General features: G+C 37.4%; 1 protein-coding gene and 2 pseudogenes across 2 annotated transcripts in view; 2 read left to right on the top strand and 1 right to left on the bottom strand.

Moving 5' to 3' along the window:
- Nsf (N-ethylmaleimide sensitive factor, vesicle fusing ATPase) overlaps positions 1 to 22,661 on the bottom strand; it is a 123,063-nt gene that overhangs the window by 24,566 nt on the left and 75,836 nt on the right. For both annotated transcript variants that reach the window (XM_090350016.1, XM_090350015.1), the window contains exons 14-17: positions 19,207 to 19,363; positions 16,085 to 16,218; positions 5,143 to 5,209; positions 2,010 to 2,089 (exon numbers count right to left, since the gene is read on the bottom strand). In XM_090350016.1, the coding sequence (XP_090206142.1) occupies positions 2,010 to 2,089; positions 5,143 to 5,209; positions 16,085 to 16,218; positions 19,207 to 19,363 (438 nt within the window). The remainder of the gene's footprint in view (positions 1 to 2,009; positions 2,090 to 5,142; positions 5,210 to 16,084; positions 16,219 to 19,206; positions 19,364 to 22,661) is intronic.
- LOC150051219 (putative ribosomal protein eL39-like 5 pseudogene) lies at positions 19,467 to 19,639 on the top strand (annotated as a pseudogene).
- On the top strand, positions 21,644 to 22,506 carry LOC150051218 (small ribosomal subunit protein eS12-like; annotated as a pseudogene).

The following is a 22,661-nucleotide window of genomic DNA, read 5'->3' as shown; positions in this document are numbered from 1 at the left end:
TAGATATATTTATATAAATAAACAGGTTTATTTATTTATTGTTTATTTATTGTCAGCCTTGAACTCTGGGCTTAGGTGCTATTCCTAAGCTCCTTTTGCTCTAGCTTAGCACTCTACTGTTTGAGCTACAGCACCATTTCCAGCTTCTTCTGTGATTAATTGGAGATTCCTATCTCCAATTAATTCCTATCTCATGAACTTTTGTGCCCAGGTTGAACCATAATCCTTAGATCTCAGCCTCCTGAGTGGTTAGGATTACATGCAAATGAGCAACCTGCACCCAGCAAAAGTACTGGCTATTCTTTTTTCCCTAACTGTGAGACTGGGACTCAAATCTGATACCTGACACTTTGCCTCATGACTAGTGCTCTACTCAGTCATGCCTCCAGTACTTATTTATTTTTTAAATGGAAGGACTTAGTATAAATTAAAACTCTAATAGATTGAACACAGTAATTCAATATCAGCATAGGCAATGTAGCAAAAACCCATCTCAAAAGCCAAACAAAACAAGTAAAGGGCTGGAGGTATGGCCAATGCTAGAACACACTTGCCTACCATGCTAGGTTCCTTCCCAGCACTAGAGAAAAATGTCATGCCAAGCTGGATGCCAGTGGCTCACGCTTGTAATTCTAGCTACTCAGGAAGCTGAGATCTGAGGATCGCTGTTGAAAGCCAATCTGGGGCAGGAAAGTCCATGAAATTCTTATTTCCAATTAACCACCAGAAAACAAGTGGCACTGTAGCTCAAGTGGTAGAGTGATAGCCTTGAGCTGAAGAGCTCAGGGACAGCGCCCAGGCCCAGAGTTCAAGATCCACGACTGAAAAAAAAAAATCATGTCACAGTGCATATACAGAAAATTTTCAAGTATGCTTCTTGCTACTTTAGAAATTAATTAAAAAAAACCCCATAGAGCCCAGAAAATAAGTCCTTTAAGTGATATATATATGTATGTATACATACATTTTAAAATTATTTATTTTTCCTAATATGGAGCTTGAATTCAGGGTTTTGAGCTTCTTTTTTGACTAGCTTGTTTGGCTGGCTGATGCTCTAACACTTAAGTCACACCTTCAAACCTTCTGTTTGCTAGTTATTTTGAAGGTAGAGTCTTTTGAAATTTTCTACTTCGGTTGACTTTGAACCAAGATGCTTCAGATCTCAGCTTCCTGAGTAGCTAGGATTATACACATGAGCCACCGGTGCCCAGTTTTGTATCTGCTTTTGATTAGCATTTCTTTAAGGTTACAGCTCACAGACTGAATCAGGATAGTCTATCCCGAGATATAGCCAAACATACTTTGGGCAGCCTCTATGTAATTAATATATTTAACCAATCTTCATAGGCTCGTTTTAAGATGGTTAAACTATTAAAATCAAAGTTTCTTTTACCTACATCAATAAAAATGCAAACACATGAACTAGATTTCCACTTCCTTAAAAGCACATGTGAATCCAAGAAATAAGTAAAAACCACCTGCTTTAAAAAAACTCTGCTTGTAAGTGGTGCTGTGGTTCAAGTGGTAGAGAGCTAACCTTGAGCTAAAGAGCTCAGGGACAGTGCTCAGGCCCAGGCTTAGAGTTCAAGTTCCAGAACTGAGAAAAAAAAATCTGCTTATAGTAAACAAACATAAATTCCCTTAAATATGAATTATCAGAGAAACTATGAAGTGATAAAACAAATGAGAACATATGCTAAATATTTTCTATATTAATATCATAAGCTCTCTTGGGAGGACAAAGGTAAGAATGTAGAAAGTCCTGGAGAACTTATAAAATAAGATGAACATTAATTGTAGGATTTGGGTATTTTCAGAAAACAAAAGTAAAAAAAAAATCAGGAAATATAATTTATCTTAAGACAGAAGACTAGATGAAACGATAATTCAGAATCCCTTCAACAACAGTATTTTACATTTATGATAACCAGCTTATTCCAAAAGTGCATCATTACATGTAATTTACTGAAAAAACTCTGTGGAATTTCCCTTATCATTATTTCTCTTACCTGAGGAGGTGCCTTTTTCAGTAACACAAGAAGAGCTTGTAATACCAGATTAGAAAACCGGGGGCCAATAGGGACATAATCTGGAAGAGAAATGTTGTTGTATTAGAGATTCAAACATACAGGCACACATTGAAATATTCAGATTTTCTTGGTATTACGAGTAAACATCAGCTGAACGTGGTGGCCCAAGCTTATAACCCTTCGTTATTTGGAGGGAGAGATCAGCAGGATGGAAATTGGAAATCAACCTGAGCAAAAAAATTAGTGAGGCCTCAGGTCAATGGATAACAAGGCATGGTGGTTTATACCTGTCATTCCAGCTACATAGGAAACATAAATAGGAAGCATTCAAGCTAGCCAATGGGCATATATACAAGACCCTATCCACCAAATAACTAGAGCAAACAAGGTGGCTTAGGTGGTAGAATACTTGTCTATCTAGTAAGAATAAGGCCCAAGTTCAATCCCCAGTACTGACAAGAAAAAAAAAGTAAACTATCTTTATAAGTCAAAGAAAAAAGATGCCTCCAATGAATAAATTCATTAAAATATTAATAAAATTTTTGGTAAATCACTGTGAGTCCACATAGACATCTTTTATGTTTTTCTTTCTAAAAGGGAAAACTATCCAGGTATACTGTCAAGTATTTCTAAGAAATTACTGTAAATTGAGGCAACAGTACACTGATAACAAAATTTGATGCCAGAAAACTAGGCAGAGGGAAAAAAATACAAGAAATTTTAATGTAATTCTGACGATGGTCGAATCATTAAAACTGATCCTCAGATGATGAACAGATAACTATCTACTTGTTGAACTTTAGTACTTCAAAATTAAATACCATTTTCATGTTTTCATGGTATATTGCATATGTACCTAGCCCTATGCTTAGAGCTACCTGCAGGTATCAGATCCCTGAAGTCAACAGGGATCCCTTGGGCTGGGAATGTGGCTTAGTGGTAGAGTGCTTGGCTAGCATGCGTGAAACCATGAGTTTGATTCCTCAGTACCACATAAACAGAAAAGGCCAGAAGTGGCACTGTTGCTCAAGTGGTAGAGTGTTAGGCTTGAGAAAAAGAAGTTCAGGAAATGTGCTTACACCTTCAGTTCAAGTCCCAGGACTGGCAAAAAAAAAAAAAAAAAAAAAAGGAAGGAAAAGGATCCCTCTGTTTTCTGAATATCCTGAACACATATTCTGTTTTGCTAATGAATTTTATAATATATAACATCTTATTTTACTGAGATCCAAATAATCCTAGCACAAGAGTAAGGGCTCAGCAAATACTTACAGACTAAATAAATGAATAGACAGAAAATATCTACTCATACAAGTGAAAATACACTGTGAGGGCAAACATTCCTGCCATAGCAGTGTTGCTATGACCACACATCTCAATTGTGTTTAGATAAAGGAATCTACACAGAGCTATAAGTATGTGCCTAAAAGCTTTTAAAGAAATAATCCCATAAACGGGCTAAGACAGATCAAACATAACACACCAAAAACCCAGGTCATTAGATAAAACTATTAATTTAAGAAGGCCTAACAGATATACCTGTTTTGCTTTATAACAAACACTGCCAAAACTGGAAAAAAAAGTAACAGACATAACACAATTCTGAATATCATGAGGGAAATGTTAAAGAGCACAGTTAATTTGAAATCATTACTACACTCTTCCAAATAGCTTAAGGAAGATTAATCAGGTGCTGGATAGCACTCTGTGATATTCACTAAGGCATCAGGTGGCTTTGTCTCAGTGTCATTCCATTATGTCAATTATTACAAAGATGTATGCCAAATTGGTTCAATTCATAATGAATAAAATATGAAAGAAATGCATTGACACTTATTGTTTACTGTATTTTGAATGAACTGTAGTGACTATGCTTATTCATTTTTGCACCTTTTGGCTACACTTCATAGGAGATATTTAACCTATATTTTTAGAAATTATTGGAGAACATTTCTAACTTTCAGAATGTTTCTGACATTGACTATCCCATATTGTCACCATTATTCTGTGGATTAAGAAAAGAAGCAATTACAGTCTGCTGTAAGAGCAGAAACTGAGGTATAGATAGCTCATAACTTCTGTCTCCAAGTAAATTCAATCCTCAAATCTTTTCATTAGTTCTGTTGAGTTTTACAAGGGACTTCTGAGCTATGGGCATCTCAAACACACGGAATAGCGAATGTATTCAGAATTAAGAAGTATTAATCCTTTAGTATGTCTAGGATACTCTGTGGCAAATAATGAGATTGTAATGGAGTTATGGTCACAAAGCATCTAACTATAAATACTACTGTTGATATCAGATGTAAGATATGATATAATATTTACATGAAAGAAAAAAAGTTCTTTCAATTGCCCTGTAACTTATAAAATACCATTATTTTTTCTCTTATTATTTCTTTTTGTTGCAGTGCTTAGGATTGAATCCAGGGCCTTGCATATTCTAGATAAATATTCTACTGAGTTATACTCTTAGCCTCTCATAATTTTTGTTGTTGTTGTTGGTGGTGGTAGTCATGGGGCTTGAACTCAGGGTCTAGACATTGTTGCTGAGCTTTTTCACTCAAAACTAGTGCTCTACCACTTTGAGCCACAGCCCCACTTCCAGTTTTCTGATATCCTGAACACATATTCTGCTTTGCTAATGAATTTTATTATGTATAACATCTTAGTTTACTGAGATCCAAATAATCCTAGCACAAGAGTAAGGGCTCAGAGATGAGAATCTCACAGACCTTCCTGCCTGTGCTGGCTTCAAACTGTGATCCTCAGATCTCAGCCTCCTGAGTAGCTTGGATTACAGGCATGAGCCACCACCACCAGTACCTGGCAATCATTATATATATATATATATAAATTTTTTTTTTTTTGCCAGTCATGGGGCTTGAATTCAGGGCCTGTACACTGTCCTTGGACTTTTCTCAAGGCCAAAGCTCTACCACTTGAGTCACAGCACTACTTCCAGCTATTTTCTATGTATGTGGTACTGAGGAATCGAACCCTGGGCTTTGCGCATGCTAGGTACACTAGGCCAAACTCCTGGCCCTGCTCTTGTCATTTTTGACTTAAGTTGTCATTTGGCAAAGGGAGTACAATGGCCAAAGTTATGACTCACCGAGCAATCTCTCAATGTCATCCACAACCACACAACTGAGTTGTGATTTGTATGCATCATCAAATATCTGGAAGAAAGAAAAATATCCATTATTTCACTGCTCTCTATCATTATGACAATTTCAAAGATTATATTTAGCTAATTACTGAGCAATATCTAAACAAGCAGGCATAACACCAGTATTTCAAACTATAATGAATTAGAATTTAGGAGATCACAAGATTTTTTGAGCTGAAAGGGTCCTTGAAGGAAAGTGAGGGCCCCCAAAAAGTCAAATGACAACATAATTGGATCATGGCTGAATAGAGAACTTGCTAAAGCTGTTTTCAGCACTAAGGGCTACAGGTGTCACAACTGAGCATGCCAAGGAATTACTGATTATTGGCCAACTGACAAAGCTCATCACGTTTATCATCCTAGTCTACCTTAACTGTGTCAGAGGCTTGAGCTCAGTGGTGTAACTCAAGTACTAGATGGAGCACTGTAAGAGATAACTAACATTAAATGAACAGAATCCCATCAACTCAAACAAAATCATAACACCGAGTTTACAAAAGAATTCAAGTTCTATATGAAGGATCAGATAGATGTAAAAAAACAGATAAAAAATCAGAAGAGTCCATTGTCTTAAGACAGCCAAACAAATGCAGATTAAAACAAGCAAGGAAGGAAGCACTAATAGTCCCACAAAGATGTAGCACTTTCAAGCCATACAGAAAAATAAGTTTATGTGTTAAGTTGAATGTGAGTGTCTATGGCTTTGAGATAAGCCCCTTTGTAAGTGGTGGGGGATCTGCCCCAGAGACTGAAATAGGGCTCAGTGCATTCCATTCTGAATCACCCATGTATCTTGCCTAGTAAGCTGGCATAACAGTACTTGGTATCTTTTAACTACAAAATATTTAAACTAAGTTTAAAAATAGAATAAACCATGATGGGAGTGTGGCCTGATGGTAAAGTGCTTGCCTAGCATACACAAAGCCCTTGATTCTTTGGTACCACATACACAGAAAAAGCTAGAAGTGGTGCTGTGATTCTAGTGGTAGAGCACTAGCCTTGAGAAAGCCCAAGGACAATGCCCAGGCCCTGCGGACCAGCCACAGGATTCACAAAAATAAAAATAAAAAATAAATTAAGCTAAAATCATAATATTAGTATTTTCATATCAAGTTAAAAAGCCAGTTTAAAAAATAATGTTATGGGGTGCAGATGGCTCATGCCTGTAATTCTTGCTTAGGAGGCTAAGCTGAGAGCTGAGGATCATGGTTTGAACCCAGCTTGAGCAAGAAAGTCTGCAGGACTCTGAGCTTTAATTAAGTATCTCGCCCCCACTAAAAAAAAAAAAAAAAAGCAGGAAGTGGAGCTGTGGCTCAAGTGGTAAAGTATTAACTTTGAGCGAAAAGCTGAGGGGGCCAGACACTAATTGGCTCATACCTATAATCCTAGCTACTCATGGCTAAGATTTGAGGATCACAGTTTGAAGCCAGCCTGGGCAGGAAAGTTGTAAGACTCTTATCTCCAATTAATGACCAGAATATAGGAAGTGGAACTGTGGCTCAAAGTGGTAGAGCACTACTTTTGAGCAAAAATGAGCTTAGGGATTCCAGTGCTAAGACCCCACAATTGACCAAAAAAAAAAAAAAAAAGGAAAGGAAGGAAGGCTCTTGGATAGTACCCAGGCCAGAGTTCAAGCCTCAGGACCAGCAGAAAAATACTAATGACAGTCATGTAAGGTAAAGTAGGGTTTTGTTTGCTGTTTTTTTAATAGATTGTTCCTAGTATACTAATTACTATCACAGAGAGAAATACTCACAGCTAACTACCTCTGTTAATAGCATATTAACTATGACAAAGGTTGTGTAATGCTAGTTATAACTTGATTAGTTTCAGTTGACTAGTAAAGTGAAACTCCTCTGGTAGCTACTCTGCTCTAATTTGAATGCACACACACACCCCTCTTTCACTTCTTACATATATATTCTCTTCCTTATCTAGGGCTTCACTGTGTGATATTAGGTCATCATTCTTCCTCTGGACACACAATTTATGTCTAGTCTTCTCAGAAACTCTCTGCTTTCTGGTCCAGACTCCAGGAAGAAGATACTCAGATTTGACTAGCAAACACGAGATTAGCTGCCAGACTAAAACATAGTCAGATGTTTTCATATTGAGTCAGAAAGTTCTACAACTTTAGGTAGATAAACTCAGAAGGGGATAGGAACTAGATGGAAGGATACAAAAAATGTGCCTATTGCCCCAGTCTTAATGAAACCACTTGTCACATACAGTAGAGCCACTGTGTCTGCTCCAGATCAAATATGCAATAACCCAAGGCAGCCAGCTCAGCTAAAGCTGGAGCTAGAGGTTCTATTTTATGGACTTAAAAAAAAAATCTTTGATTGGAATACATTGTAATTAAAAATATTCAAGTAGGGGCTGGGAGTTTGGCCTAGTGGTAGAGTGCTTGCCTAGCATGCACGAAGGCCCAGGTTTGATTCCTTGGTACCACATACATAGAAAAAAGCCGGAAGTGGTGCTGTGGCTCAAGAGGTAGATCTTGAGCCTTGAGAAAGTGCAAGGACAGTGTTCAGGCCCTGAGTTCAAGCCAGGACTACCCAAAAAAAAATTCAAGTGGAATACATTGTAAACGTATGTGGAAAGGTAAAGATGAACCATCATGACTACCCCCCAATGTAATATAGTTAAAAAATCATTTACTAATTAAAAAAATCTAAGGTGGGCAAACTTACACCTATTATTCCAACTACAAAAGAGGATTGCAGCCAGGTGCTGGTAGCTCATGCATATAATCCTAGCTACTGAGGAGGATGAGATCTGAGAATCAAGGTTCAAAGCCAGGCTGGGCAGAAAATCCAAAATGACATTCTTACCTCCAATTAACCACTAAAAAACTGGAAGTACAGCTATGGCTCAAAGTGGTAAAGTGCTAGCTTTGAGCAAATGAGCTCAGGGACAGAGCCCAGGACATAATCTGAAACCCTATGACCAACTAAAAAAAAAAAAAAAAAAGAAAAGAAAGAAAGAAAGATTGCAGTTCTAGGCTAGCTCTTGCAAAAAAGTCAGTTGCAAAAAGACCCCCATCTCAATTAATAAAAGCTGGACAAAGTTTCATGTGCCTATCGCTCCAGCTACACAGGATGTATAAATAGGAAGATTGAGATCCAGGCCAGCCTAGGCATAACATGAGACCCTATTCAAAATATTGCTAAATCAAAAAGAGATGAAGGTACGGCTAAAGAGGTAGAGCCCCTATCTAGCAAGTACAAGGCCCTGAGTTCAAATCCCCCCAGAATTAATCTAAACAATGTAGTTATCTTAGTTTAATCAGTGAATTTTCTGTAGAGCAGGTTAAAAGCACAGAGATACACAGGGTCTTAGTGAGCCACATAGGAAGTCTGAAAGAGAAGTCTAAAAAAAAGAGAATCAAGGAACAGTAGGAAAGAGTAGCATCTGTAAGCAGGGAAATAACACATTCCACTCAAACAAATGAAGACATTTCTAGAAAATGAAGAACCCCTAGGCCTGTTTCCAGATGTGTACATGATGCAACTGTCTCCACTTTTCAACTCTCATCTTTCTAGCATGTAAAGGCAGTTAGTATGACCTAGATGTGGGGTATCAAAAATAACTTGGAATGTGAGATACCCAGGCTCAAGGCAGGAGTGTGTTGTAGGCACCATGAGCCTGGGACAGGTATGAATATACTGCAGGAAACTGCGACCTCTTGAGACACCGAAGGCCAGACCTGGAATCTCCAGACAAGCACTTGTGAAGAGGGGAGAGACCGTTGTTGCAGTTCCTGCATCCCCATAAACACCAGTGGGAACACTGTGTATTAGCTCCACGCTAAAACTAGCCTTTCAGAATCACAAGGCACAGCAAAGCACATTCTAAGTAAATTCTAGCCTCCATTTCCTATAACCCCTTTAGTGCTCTTAGGTAAGTAAAACGAAGCTTTCTGGTTCTTTTGGAGGCCAAAAATGTTCAACTCAGTTTTCAAGTCATTGGCATGAAGTACCTAAACGCAGTTAGCAGAAATCTGATGACAGTAGGAACTTAATGGCTTGGAAAATCCAAAATGTAGTAAATCTGTCAGCAATTAGTTGAAAGCATACTCTAATCTTATTTGGTAGCATATAAAAACGTAAATGAGCAAATTTAAATTAGTGCTATCAGTAATAATCTCTGGTTTCTAAAAATAACTTGGGAGCAGACCAAGTAAACATAGCCTGTCTTCTAATGAAACTGCCTTAGGAAGTGGACCTAAACTTTTGGCAAAGCTCTAAAGCTTCCTGGATTGACCTTAAAATCCTTTATTTGTCCTCCCTGCTTTTCAGGAAAATATCTTACATTTTCACTAACAGGGGCTTCATAATCTGAAGGTCACAGGGTCTGAAAGTTCTACATTAGTTAGTCTTCTCTTCACAGCACACAGATAAGAGTGTCAAAAGGCAGCATGTTAAACAGAACCAACATCCATCCCTAGCCATGCTGGGACCTGTAGTCACTTCCAGAGTGTCTACTTTTCTCAGCTAAGACATGTACGAACTTCAAAAATCAGCCACATGATATATTAGGATGTTAACTTTAAAAAAATCCAAATTCTGTTGCTTAGTAACTGCTGTCAAAAGATCCAATTTCCAGCTCTGCTCTTTGTATAGACTAAACCATGAAAAGAGGGGATTAGGCACCCTGATTCTGTTCTGTGCAGACTACAATTTGCAGTGGATTTACAGGAGGATATTCACAGAAGATTATTTCTTTCTTGCAAAGCTAGTGGAAAGGAAAATTTCTTCCATTAATTTTCAATCCTTTGAAAATAAGACTGTATCATGATATAGATACTCTTTGGTAAATCACTGATATTTTTACTTAATTTTCTTCACTTTAGTTGTTTCAGATTGTCCTACTTCATCTCTAGATTGAATGTGTACTCAGAAAGCATCAAGATTAGGCAATTAGTATCAAATCCTATTGCTTTTGCGCATTTAAAGTCACTAATAAAATCAGAAAAAATTCATTTTTTAAAAAAGGATAAATGTAAATAAGAGAAATGAATCAAAAATTTTAAGACAGAACAAAGTCCAAGAAGTAAACATAAATGGGGAAAAAAGAATATCTGTAACTAAGTCAAATATCTTAATGGAACATATGATATCCCTCTCCCTTATGTGAAGCTAGTTCCTCATACATACTTTAGCAGTGTTGAGGAGTTTATCTATGGAAGGAGGATTTAATAACAAATTAAGAAGTATAAGGTTAGTTTTACACTCAGAATAAACTACTTTCATGTATTTTTAGAACCATTCATCTGTGAAGAAACATCCATACTATAATTGCAATGTCTCATATGCTCATTAAAGAAAGCCTAACAATCTTCTCAACTAACAAAAACTCTTACCTTTTAGTTTAAATAGGGTATATAAAAATACTCTATGAATTAAATAACTCAGACCACACCCCTTTAACAAAAATTAACATATGGTTGCACTTGAAAAACTGTCAATTGTGTAACATATGAAACAAAAAAAAGTTTTTCAACGTTCATGCTAAGCAGGTACCCTAACGCTGAACTAAATTCCAAGCCCAATGGAAAACTTCTTTAAAATTGAGCACTTATTCATTAAACTGTAGCTAAATGCCAACTTTTTTTTTTTTTTTGCCAGTCTTGGGGCTTGAACTCAGGGCTTGAGAACAGAACTTGGGTTTTCTCAAGGGTAGAGCTCTACCAGTTGAGTCACAGCACCACTTCCAGCTTTTTCTATGTATGTTTTACCGAGGAAACAAACCTGGGTCTTCATGCATGCTAGGCAAGCACTCTGCTACTAGGCCAGACTCCTAGCCCTAAATGCCAACTTTTTGTCTAGCAATTGTCAAGAGGCATTTTAATAACATCAAGCTGGGCTGAGAATGTCAAGAAACTCATATTCTCAAATGATGGAGTAACAAGTATAAATTTGCAGTAGGCTTCATAAACCATTAGCATAATTATAAGAGTTTTAATAGCAAGATACATAAAATATAAAATATTACTACTTAGCAATACTAATTTTGACAGTTTATACTAAAGAAATAAACAGACATGTACATGTAATAAGTAACATGAGCTACCATACTTTATGAAAACATATACAACATCCAGGCATTATGTTTCTTTACATAAATTAACCACCTCATTTAATTCTCATAATAGCTCTATGAAGCAGCTATGGCTATTACTCTGTGTGCACGTATAAAGTGAGTATGTACATGCATGTATAGTGTGTGTATGATACTAAGGCTTGAACTCAGCCTTGTATTTGGTAGGAAGGGCTCTACTATTTCAGCCATATTCCATCCAGCCTTCATTTTATTTTTAGAGACAGAAACTAGCTATTTTGCTCAGGTTGGCCTTGAACTTGTGATCCTCTTGCCCCAACCTCCTGAGAGCTGGAATTATAGGTCTGTACCACTACATGCAGCTCTGACTGTTACCTCATTTTACAGCCTATCCTTATGATGGAGCTGGAATTAAAATTCAGATCTATTTGAATCCTATGTCTAATAATTGAATAGTTTTCAAGCATATAATGTTTAAGAAAAAGCTGGTAAGAAAATGGGGACAGTGATTTTTCTCATTTGAGGAATTATATAGAATATCAGAATACAGAATATTAATCTTAGCTACTCAGAAGGCTGAGATTTGAAGATTATAGTTTGAAGAAAGTCTGTGAGACTTGTATATTCACTGAATTATCAAAGAAGCAGAAGTAGAGCTGTGGATCAAGTGGTAGAGTGCTAAGCCTTGAGGAAAAAAAGCTCAGTGATGGTGCCCAGACCCCAAGTTCAAGCTCCAAGAAAGAAAAGTGATCTGAAAATAACCTAAACAACAAAAGAAATGTGCTAAAGTACAATTTGGAATGTAAAAACATTCTCAATAAAAATGCATTACACAATAAAAAATTCAGCCATTGTGTCCTCCAAATTCTGCAGGTAATTTATTATACCACCATTATTAACATAATATTGGAATAAGTTTTAGTGACATTTTAGAAAGCTCATGATATCATGAGTATAAAAAATGGCTTAAGACAGTATTTCCAATGTGATCCCTATATACCATGTATTTGTGTTATGTGGGGGGTGTGTGTGTGTGTGTGTGTGTGTGTGTAGAAAACAGAAAACAAAACATAAGGACAAATACAAATACAGATTTATTTTTACCTTCATATATGTTCTTTTTTATCTTTTTTGAATTATTTTTCTAATTAGGAAAAATACACTGGGAGTATTTAGAAGGAAAGAAATGTTTTCTTCAAAATAATAGAACATTATAATTCATTTGAGCTTTGAAAAGAAAGTTCAAACATCTTCCTATCTTCATACCAAAAAATACAGATGAGAATACTTGTGGGAGGTAGTCTAGGACAAGAATGGCATTTATATTTCATTTTCAAAAACAGCCTGGAAGACTCTGCATCTTTAGACTGGTTTGAGCCCTCAGGCTTTTGTCAACCTATCATTAGGTAACAATGTAAAAACTATTTGCAGCAAAAGATTTTATAATATTTCTAATATATTTCTAAGACATCTATGCTCCATTATTTTTCTATGTTCTGAACTTTACTTATAGGAAAAAAAAACTCCTCCCTCCGAAAGAAAACTAAAAAGTGTGATGTGAACTTCCTGTACTGTTGTGTATAAATAATTTTTGTAATTTTTAAGAGTTTGCATAGATGATCCAGACAGTGAATCATGAATTGAAATGATTTTGAATAAGCTTGTATAGACACTCATTTTTATATTCCTTAGTCTTCCATTCATCTAAAACTCTATCTTGAAAGGCTACCCCAATTTAAAGATTAAATCATAAGTTATTAAGCCATTAATTTAACCATTTAAGCCTCTAAAATCAGCATATATTACCTTCCCCCCTCAAGTCAATTTGCAAGAGATTAAAATAATAAAAATGATAATATCTCACACTTACAAAGTAGCTTTGATCTGAAGAAGCCTAAAGTACTTTTTAAAAACTTTATAGAAAAGCTAGGACCATCCACCCACATGTTAGAATACATCTGAAGTCAAAACTGGCAGCTGGTGAAAAGCAGTGCAGTACCTTACCATCTGAACAGAGGTCTACCCATTTTGAACAAGTATGGGAGCAGGAAAATGCAAACAGAATTAGCTTTTCTACTAACTGGGCAGTTCAAAGCCCGTAAGTTCCAATAACTATTGCTTAAATTTCCACCAGAAGTGGCATCAGGGAAAACAAAAATCAGAAAAAGAGGGCTGGGAAGCACTGTGGTAGAGCCCTTGCTTCAAATGTCTCAGGTCCAGGTTTTGATTTCCCAGCATTACCAAAACAACCAGAAAAACACTAACTATTCTAGCAGTTATTCTGGCCAGACATTTGTGGGAAGGATAAGCATTACTAGTCTCACCTTAGAAACAGAATATGCTATGATATTCTAAATTCAATTTTCAAAGTTCTTTTTTTTTTTTTTTTTGGTGGGTCATGGGATTGAACTTGGTCTGGGCACTGGCCAGGAGCTCTTCAGCTCAAGGCTACTGCCCTACCCCTGGGCCTGGGTGGTATCCCGGAGCTCTTCAGCTCAAGGCTACAACCTTACCTTTGAGCCAAGCCCCACTTCCCATTTTCCTGAGGTTAACTGTAGATAAGAGTCTCAAGGTCCTTTTCTGCCCAGGCTGACTTTGAACCTTGATCCTCAGATCCCAGCCTCCTGAGTAGCTAGGATTACAGGCGTGAGCCACCGTACCCGGCTGAAGTTCTTATATAGCATATTAATCTTTCTTAATCTTACATTTTTGGAGCAGATGCTACTTTTTAAATGTATTTTTCCAGATCAATTCCTTTTCTAAAGAAAAATTAGAGTGATCCTACCTAGAGCTCTCTATAGAATAAGGGCCTAGAAGTAAGGTCAAAGAACATTCTGAGTGGTTTTTATAAGATGGCGCTTCAATTCTGGAAATTTTCTTCCTTGATGCCAATTTTCTTGTATCCCTTTGACATATAATCACTTCATATGTATAAAAGATCAGCACAAAAGAAAGATTTAAGTAAAAGAACTTGAGCTGGATTTAGAAATAATTTCCTCAACTCTCTGGGAGTATGCACAATTAGAAAGTATCAACAGCAACAGTGGCTACCAAGTAAGAAACTCAGCCGTTGAGCATCTTCATCATTGGTTCTTAGTTCTTTAAGAGCAGTTATTTGCTACTTTAGATACTCTCTTCCCATATAGGTAAGGGATAGACCCGATGATCTTGATTCTATTTTGTTCACTTTATTGAATGGTTACATTAAAAAGGTGACAAGTGGCACTCAGAGAAAAGAGGAAGATTGAGGACTATATTAAGTTGTCATCTGACTCTGATTATTACCTAAAATGTAATCATCCTTTTATAGGATACTTGGGAATATAATTCCAATGGCTTGTCTGCTCTTTCCCAAATTACACAGTCAAGTTAGGTAAACTAGACCAGTTTGACTCTGTTCATTAATAAAAGAACTTTTAAAGAATCCTAACTGAATTTGTTCTACTTTACTGGATCATTATTAACTATGATCCTTTTTTCCTTTTTTTTTTTTGCCAGTCCTGGGGCTTGAACTCAGGGCCTGAGCACTCACTGTCCTTGGGCTTTCTCAAGGCTAGCGCTCTACCACCATTTGAGCCACAGCACCACTTCTGCTATTTCTAATGCATGTGGTACTGTGGAATTGAACCCAGTCTTCATTCATGCTAGGCATGTTCTCTACCACTAGGCCAAACTCTGGGCCTACTATGATTGTTCTTCTAACTCAAGAAATGTACCAGCCAGAGAGAGGGCAGACAAATGGAGACAAAAATATGGCAAATACAATCATAATACTTAATGTACATACATAAAAATGGAATTAGAGAACTGGAGGAGATAGGTGGGATTGAAACCCATTTGTACAACTATTTGATGATAATTTTAAAAAAAAGACATGTATTAAGTAAAGCATAATTTGGCAGGTAAAGATACTCTCAATAAAGATGCACTGCAAGCAATACATGGGTGGCCCATGCTTACAATCCTAGCTACTTAGAGCTGAGGATGATGGCTTGAAGCCAGTCCAGGTAGGAAAGTCTAAGTCTCTTACTTCCACTAAACTACCAAAAAAATCCCAACAACAAAAAACCCAACCAGGAGTAAAGCTCTGGCTCAAGTGGTAAAGCACTAGCTTTTAGCAAAAAAAGCTCAGGGACAGAGAGCAGGCCTCAAGTTCAAGTCCTGGGACAAACACAGATACACAGACAGATATACACACACACACACACACGCACACACACACACACATATATGCACTCAATGAACTATGCAACTTGTGGTAGTGACTGGAAGGGGAGACAAGGGGAAAAGTGGAGGAAGGAGTGACATTGTCTAAAAACAAACGCACTCATTACCTGATTTATGAAATAGTAACCCCTCTGTATAACACCTTAGTAATAATAAAATCATATTTTAAAAATGCACTGCATAATAAAAAAAATTAAGTCACTATTTTTTCCCAAATGCTGCAGATAATTTAGTTTCAAAAAACAGAGTTGGGGGTCGGGAGTTTGGCCTACTGGTTAAAGTGCTTGCCTTGCATGCACAAAGACCCAGGTTCGATTCCTCCGTATCACATACATAGAAAAAAGCTGGAAGTGGTGCTGAGGTTTGATTGGTAGAGCTCTAGCCTTGAGAAAGTTCAAGGACAGTGCTGACAGTGCTTAGGCCCTGAGCTGAAGCCCAGGGCTGGCAAAAAAAAAAAAAAAAAATTAAAAAAAATAGAGTTGCTACAAGTTTTATGCACATATGCAGAAAGGTAGTTCTATTCATATATACATGTGTTCATACACACATGCATAGAAAAGACACTAAAATAAAATGAAAGTAAAAATCTTGATACCTTCTTCATGGCCTGACACTTGGCAGTCTCAGAAAAGCCAATCATCTTATCAGGAGAGCAGATCTTGATGAAGGGGAAGTTGGATTCCTCTGCAATCTTTGCAGCTAGAGCTGTCTTCCCACTGTGAGGAGGGCCTGTAGGAAGACATTAGCAAGTCAGGGGAAAAAAGCCAACCTAAGCACAGGGGAATCCAACAAGTTTCAACTTTGATCCAAGGTACTGAGGTCTCAACTAGTTGCTCATTAACATTTCCTGACACAGTTTCACAGCAGACTTGTTTCCTTTTATTTATTAGTAACTAAACCTAACGAACTGATCAGCATTTTCAAAAGTATGGTGAAATACATGTCTTCTTGGCTTCTCATACAGCCTTAATCTTTCAATCTTCTGGTTAAAAATATAGAGTATAAGGATTTTGCTCCTCGAAAAAGAGAGAATGCATTCAAATACACAATAGTACTTGTGTTAGTTCTAGTAAATCTAGTAAGTCTTCCAAATGATACAGTCAAGGGCAGGGCAAAACTGCCTTATTAGAAGCAAATCTGTCATTAAAAAGTTAGAATTCAAAAGATTCACTAGGTCCTTCTCATAAAGGCAACCAAATCTAGAAAGTTATCTGCCTCCCCTGCCCTCCTATATATTGGAAGAGTGCCTTATTCTAACACCTATCAATTCTTCTTTACTGTCAGGATCTGACATTAAGTGACCATTCCTCTCTTACACACATCCCCTCTTCCCTGCTGTCTTGATGCTTTGCCTCCAGCATTTAAACATGTTCTGGTATAACTGACAGTTCAACAAACAAAACAAAAACATCTTCTGGACTTCATACTTGTAATAATTAATACTAACCATTATTTATCTTCAAAATGCAAGTTCCCTAAATAATAGTCTCCATAGGCTGCCTGAATGCTCACCTGCCACCCACCCATCTTTATCAAACCCTAAGGCTCTACCTCCGCCTCAGTGATCAGACTCCCATCAACGTCACCATAACCTCAGTTTCACCAATCCCAACAAATACTTTTCTCTATTGGCTTTTTAGGAGCATTAGATATAACTGTAAACTAAACTCCCCTCTTCCCTCTTTGGCTTCTGTGATGGCATAATCTTTCTACTTCTCTTGTTCCCCATTTTTCTCTTCTCTGATTAATCTTACTGGGTCTCCTTTGTCAACTCTCTCTTGTTCTCTTAAATTATTTACAAACTCACTTTTTGTCTCGATCTACACATACCCTTTCCTTAAGGACTTTATCTATTGGCTTCAAGGACAGTCTAAACATTGACAAATTGTGAATCAGCCAGCCAGGCTTCTCTCCTGAGTGACAGACCCACATAACTATCAAACATTTTGAATTATCCTATAGAAATTCAGAATCTATTCAAACATGACCTCAAGACATCTGCTTTTCCATTTGTCTTCTCTGGTAAATAGCTCCATTTACCAGAAACCTGGGATCATGTTTGACACCTTTGTCTTATTTAATCCAATGCATATTTCTAAACTACATGTTACCCATAGACTAGACAGGGTAAAGAAAAGCAATGACTCCCATAGGACTGTAAGGAGGTTTACATGACATCATATATGTAAAGTGCTAATTGACTGACTGGCAAATAGGAAGGCTCAAAGAATGTTAGCCTAACGATGACTGATAACTACTAATAATTTGTCAGATTTTTTTTTTCTCTTTTTTTTTTTGCCAGTCCTGGGCTTGAGCTCAGGGCCTGAGCACTGTCCTTGGACTTTCTCAAGGCTAGAGCTCTACCACTTGAGCCTCAGCACCATTTCCGGCTTTTTTCTATGTATGTGGTACCGAGGAATCGAACCCGGGTCTTCATGCATGCTAGGCAAGCACTTTAACCACTAGGCCAAACTCCCGGCCAGATTTTTTTTATTGTCCTAAGTATTTATCAGGTTAATCCTTTTTTTCATTTCCACTGCCCCCCTAGTAGTTCAAACTGCAATCAGCTCACTAGAACAATGCAATTCTTCTATTAGTCTTTTATTGTTTTGCCCTCTGAATCCATTTTCTCTCATAAAGCAGTCATTCTCAGCTTAGTGTATTCTAAGTCTTTAGGCCACAAGGCTTTGGGAACTGGCTCTTATCTAGCCAATCTACTTCCAGCTCCCAGGGACTTTCACATGCTGGCCCTTACATCTTCCCAAACTGCTTTGCCCAGTCAGTCTCTTCCAATACTTGCAGCCTTCATTTAACACACCTCTCAGGAGCCTTCACTTCCGGATATTCAAGGGGGTTAGGTACTTTTGTCATCTGGCTTCCAGAACTTCCTGGATGGCATACTAATCATAACTGCAAGTTAATTACTTGTGAATGGGATGTTCTCTTGTAAACTTAATGAAATCCTAACAGATCCCCAAGGCCAAAATTAAACATCATCTTTAGTTTCCCCTTGCTAATCCTGGGCAAAATGACTTGTACTCAAACTTACCCTTATATATATACAATACAATTAAGAATTTCTTTACAAGTCTCTTTTCATTACTAGTCGGAACACTTCAATGTCTTTATAATTCCAGCAATGAGTAAACTTACCAAGCATTCAGTAAATACTGACTTAAATAAAACTATGTATCATTCTGCCTACTAAGTAACAAAACAAAAATATTAGATGCATTCTTACAGGAAAATTATTTGTGCTGGGCATGGTGGCTCATGCCTGCAATCCTAGTTACTCAGAAGGCTGAGATCTGAGAAATGAGGTTCAAAGCCAGCCCAGGTACTAAAGACTGTGAGACTCTTATCTCCACTAAACCACTAGGAAACCAGAAGTGGCGAGGTGGCTCAAGGAGTAGGGCAGTAGACTTGAGCTGAAGAGCTCAGGGACAGTGCCCAGGCCCAGAGTCCAAGCCCCACAACAACAATTGATTAAAAAAAAGAAAAGAAAAGAAAAAGAAAATTAGTTGCTATCATTCATCAGTAATATTCCAGTTCAAAAAAATTTTAATTTGTTCACAATATTGTATAAACTTGACTATGATCTTCAGATCATGAATAAGATTTAGAACTAAAACTAAACTCACTTTCTAGAATATGCTAAATGGATTTTTAAAACTAGTTCTTAAAAAAACTTTTAAAACCATATCATCATTTTCTCACCTTCTAAAAGGACGCTAACCAGTGGTGTACGATCACTGTTTTTAGTCTGCTGGACCAATAGCTCCCCATCATCCAGAACTCGGGTAACTGGGTCACCCCACTTGATGATTCCATTCATAATGTAACTTGCATAATCCTCTTGGTTTGTGCCAAATGCCTATTTAGAAAAGAACAGTTTAAAACATTTTAAAAGTTACTATTAAAACTAAAGTAATTTCTCTTTTCCTCTGTCATTGAGTTGGGTACGTTTGACTTAATTTCTTACCAAGTCTTCTCACAAGACTTTCTGGATTTAGTGATTTTCTGGGTAAGAAACAAAACCAAAATCATCAAATCCCTCAATGGATACGGATGAAAATTGATAATAAAAATCAGGTTCAATTCTAAGAGTAGGCACTGGAGAAATAAGCTGGATCTACAAGGCATTACATGAGATATGACACATGTATTTATGCTATATCATGATCATTATCATCTTTTTTTTTTCTTATTGTGTGGTACTAGGGTTTGAACTCAGGGTATTACACTAACTAGGTGAGTGCCCTACCACTTAAGCCATGCCATCAGCCCTTTTTTTAAAAATTAACATTGATTTTTACATCATATTTCAAATGATGTGCTAAAACAAACAAGTATTAAAGAAGGGAATCTCTATATGCAATCACTGGCACTTAGATTTTAGAACATAATTAAAATTAGACTGATACATATTAATTTATGTAATAAAACATTATGTCTATAGTCATAAATTTTTATGGCTATGTAGTTGTATTTATATTTCCAATACCATGTCCATAGCATTGGGTATGCAAATATTGAGTCATCCCTCTTTTACTGTTTGGATCTAATAGCCACATATTAAGGATACCATGCGCCTTTTGTTCCTTTGGTCTTGACTTGTTTCACTCAACATGATTCGTTCTAGATTCATCCACTTCCCTGTGAATGCCATTATTTTATCTTGTCTGTTGGATATGTAGAATTCCATGGTGGAGATATATATATATATATATATCCATATCCCACATTTTTTGTATCCATTTATCTGCAGTAGGGCATCTGAATTGGTTCCATCACTTGGCTATTGAGAATAGTGCAGAGATGAACACAACTGAGCAGGTATCCTTATCATATCCTTGAACTGTGATTCTTCTGATTTTACTCTCTAGCAGCTAAGATTATAGACATGAGCTATCAGACTTGACTATCATCTTACAATATTGAGCTGAAGGTGTGTGGACAATTGGACATGTTTTATTGGAAATCTGATTTTTTTCTTTGATTCTATGTTTCTATTAAAAATGAAACCTTCAGAAAAAATAAAGTATTGAAAGTTATAAAAGATCAATAATAATGTCTATATAACAGAAATACCGAACATTACCCATATTAAAGTGAAAATCCTAGCTGGGTGCCAAAGGCTCATGCCTATAATCCTAATTACTCAAGAGGCTGAAATCTGAGGATCACAGTTTGAAGCCAGCTTAAAGCAGGAAAGTCCATGAGACTCCTATCTCCAATAAACTATTCAGAAAAAGCTGGAAATGGCACCATGGCTCAGTTGGTAGAGTGCTAGCTTTGGGCACAAAGAGGCTCCAGGACAGAGCTCAGACCCTGAGTTCAGAAGAAAATTAAAAAAAAAAAAATCAAACAATCCTCTACCCCCAAAGTTTCTAATTTCCTTTTTTTATTCAATCAAGAACAACAATAAAATTGCTTTAGATGACACAGTGGAATAAAAATAATAAATTCAAGTGTCATATTTCAATAGAGCCTAGACTTATAATCTAAGAGAAAAAGAATATACGCTCCATATACGCTTGCTTCTATAAGCACTGTGCAGGTTAAGATTGTCTTATTCTATTATGAACAAAGAGAAAAAGTAATGATGGTGATGAAAAGCAGCTCAGCACACAAAGATACTATCCGAACACTGACTGTGGGTCCTGTGGATTAAAATGTGAATACAAGCTGGGCACTGGTGACTCAAGCTTGTAATCCTAGCTACTCAGGAGGCTGAGATATGAGGATTATGGGCAAAAAAAAGTTAGGGATTCATGTCTCCAATAAACTACTAGAAAAGCTAGAAGTTGGCCAGTGGGTTAAGTGGTAAAGCCCTCATCTTGAGCAAAAAGAAAGTTAGGGACAGTGAGTTCAAACTCTGAAATCTATATACACAGAAAACACAAATACAAAATGTTAACAAAACGTAACAATTGTGGGTGGCACCCATATCAACTCTATGGTTGGGTATATGAAGTTAAATGGAACTGTGATATGTATACATGTGTAACTAGAAGACAGACTGAGACAAAAAAAAAAAAAGGAAGCTATAATGAAATACTATAGCGTTAGCTCTTTCCCTGCCACAGCCAAGTCACATGGAGGTGGAGGCCCAGGTGCGCTCAAGATTCGGCTTCACCCATAATCCACTGCCATGGCTGAGGAAGGCATTGCTTCTGGAGGTGTAATGGACATTAATACTACTCTAATCCTGAGTGCGGTGGTTCATGCCTGGATATCCTGGCTACTCAGGAGGCTGAGATCTGAGGATCAAGGTTCCAAGCCAGCCCGGCACAAAAGGAACAGAGACTCTTTTTGCCAGTCCTGGGTTTGAGCTCAGAGCCTGAGCACTGTCCTTGGACTTTCTCAAGGCTAGCACTCTACCACTTGAGCCTCAGCACCACTTCTGGCTTTTTGCTATGTATATGGGGTACCAAGGAATTGAACCTGGGTCTTCGTGCATGCTAGGCAAGCACTTTACCACTAGGCCAAACTCCCGGCCCCAGGAACAGATACTCTTATCTCCAGTTAACCTCTACAAAACAGAAGTGGGGCTTGGCTTAAGGGTAGGGGAGTAGCCTAGAGCTGAAGAGCCCAGGGACAGCACCCAGGCTGAGTTCAAGCCCCATGACCCACCAAAAAACAAACTGCTCTACAAGTGGTGCTGAAGACCACCCTCATCCATGACGGCCTACCACGTAGAATCCAATCCGTGAAGCTGCCAAAGCCTTAGACATGTGCTGAGCACATCTTCGAGTGCTTGCATCCAACTGCAATGCGCCCAAATATGTCAAGTTGGTGGAGGCACTTTGTGCTGAGCACCAAATCAACCTTATTAAGGTCGATGACAACAAAAAACTGGGTGAGTGGGTAGGCCTCTGCAAAATTGATTGAGAGGGAAGACCCCGTAAAATGGATGGTTGCAGCTGTGTAGTGGTTAAGGACTATGGCAAAGAGTCTCAGGCCAAGGATGTCATCGAAGAGCACTTCAAATGCAAGAAATGAACAAATAAAGAAAAAAAAGTTGAAAAAAAAGACTACAGAGTTAGAAAAAGGAAGTAAAAACAACAATGTATACTTATACTTGTGTTCACTACATATTGAAGATGAAATCACATCCCAATTCACAGTCAATTTCCAATCTTAAAGATTATACATTCCAAAAGTACCCA

This window comes from Megascapheus bottae, chromosome 17 (genome assembly GCF_031878675.1).
Source record: "Megascapheus bottae isolate mThoBot1 chromosome 17, mThoBot2.hap1, whole genome shotgun sequence".
Lineage (NCBI taxonomy): Eukaryota > Metazoa > Chordata > Mammalia > Rodentia > Geomyidae > Megascapheus > Megascapheus bottae.
The sequence above is the reverse complement of the archived record's forward strand: the minus strand, read 5'-3'. Positions and strand labels throughout refer to the sequence as shown.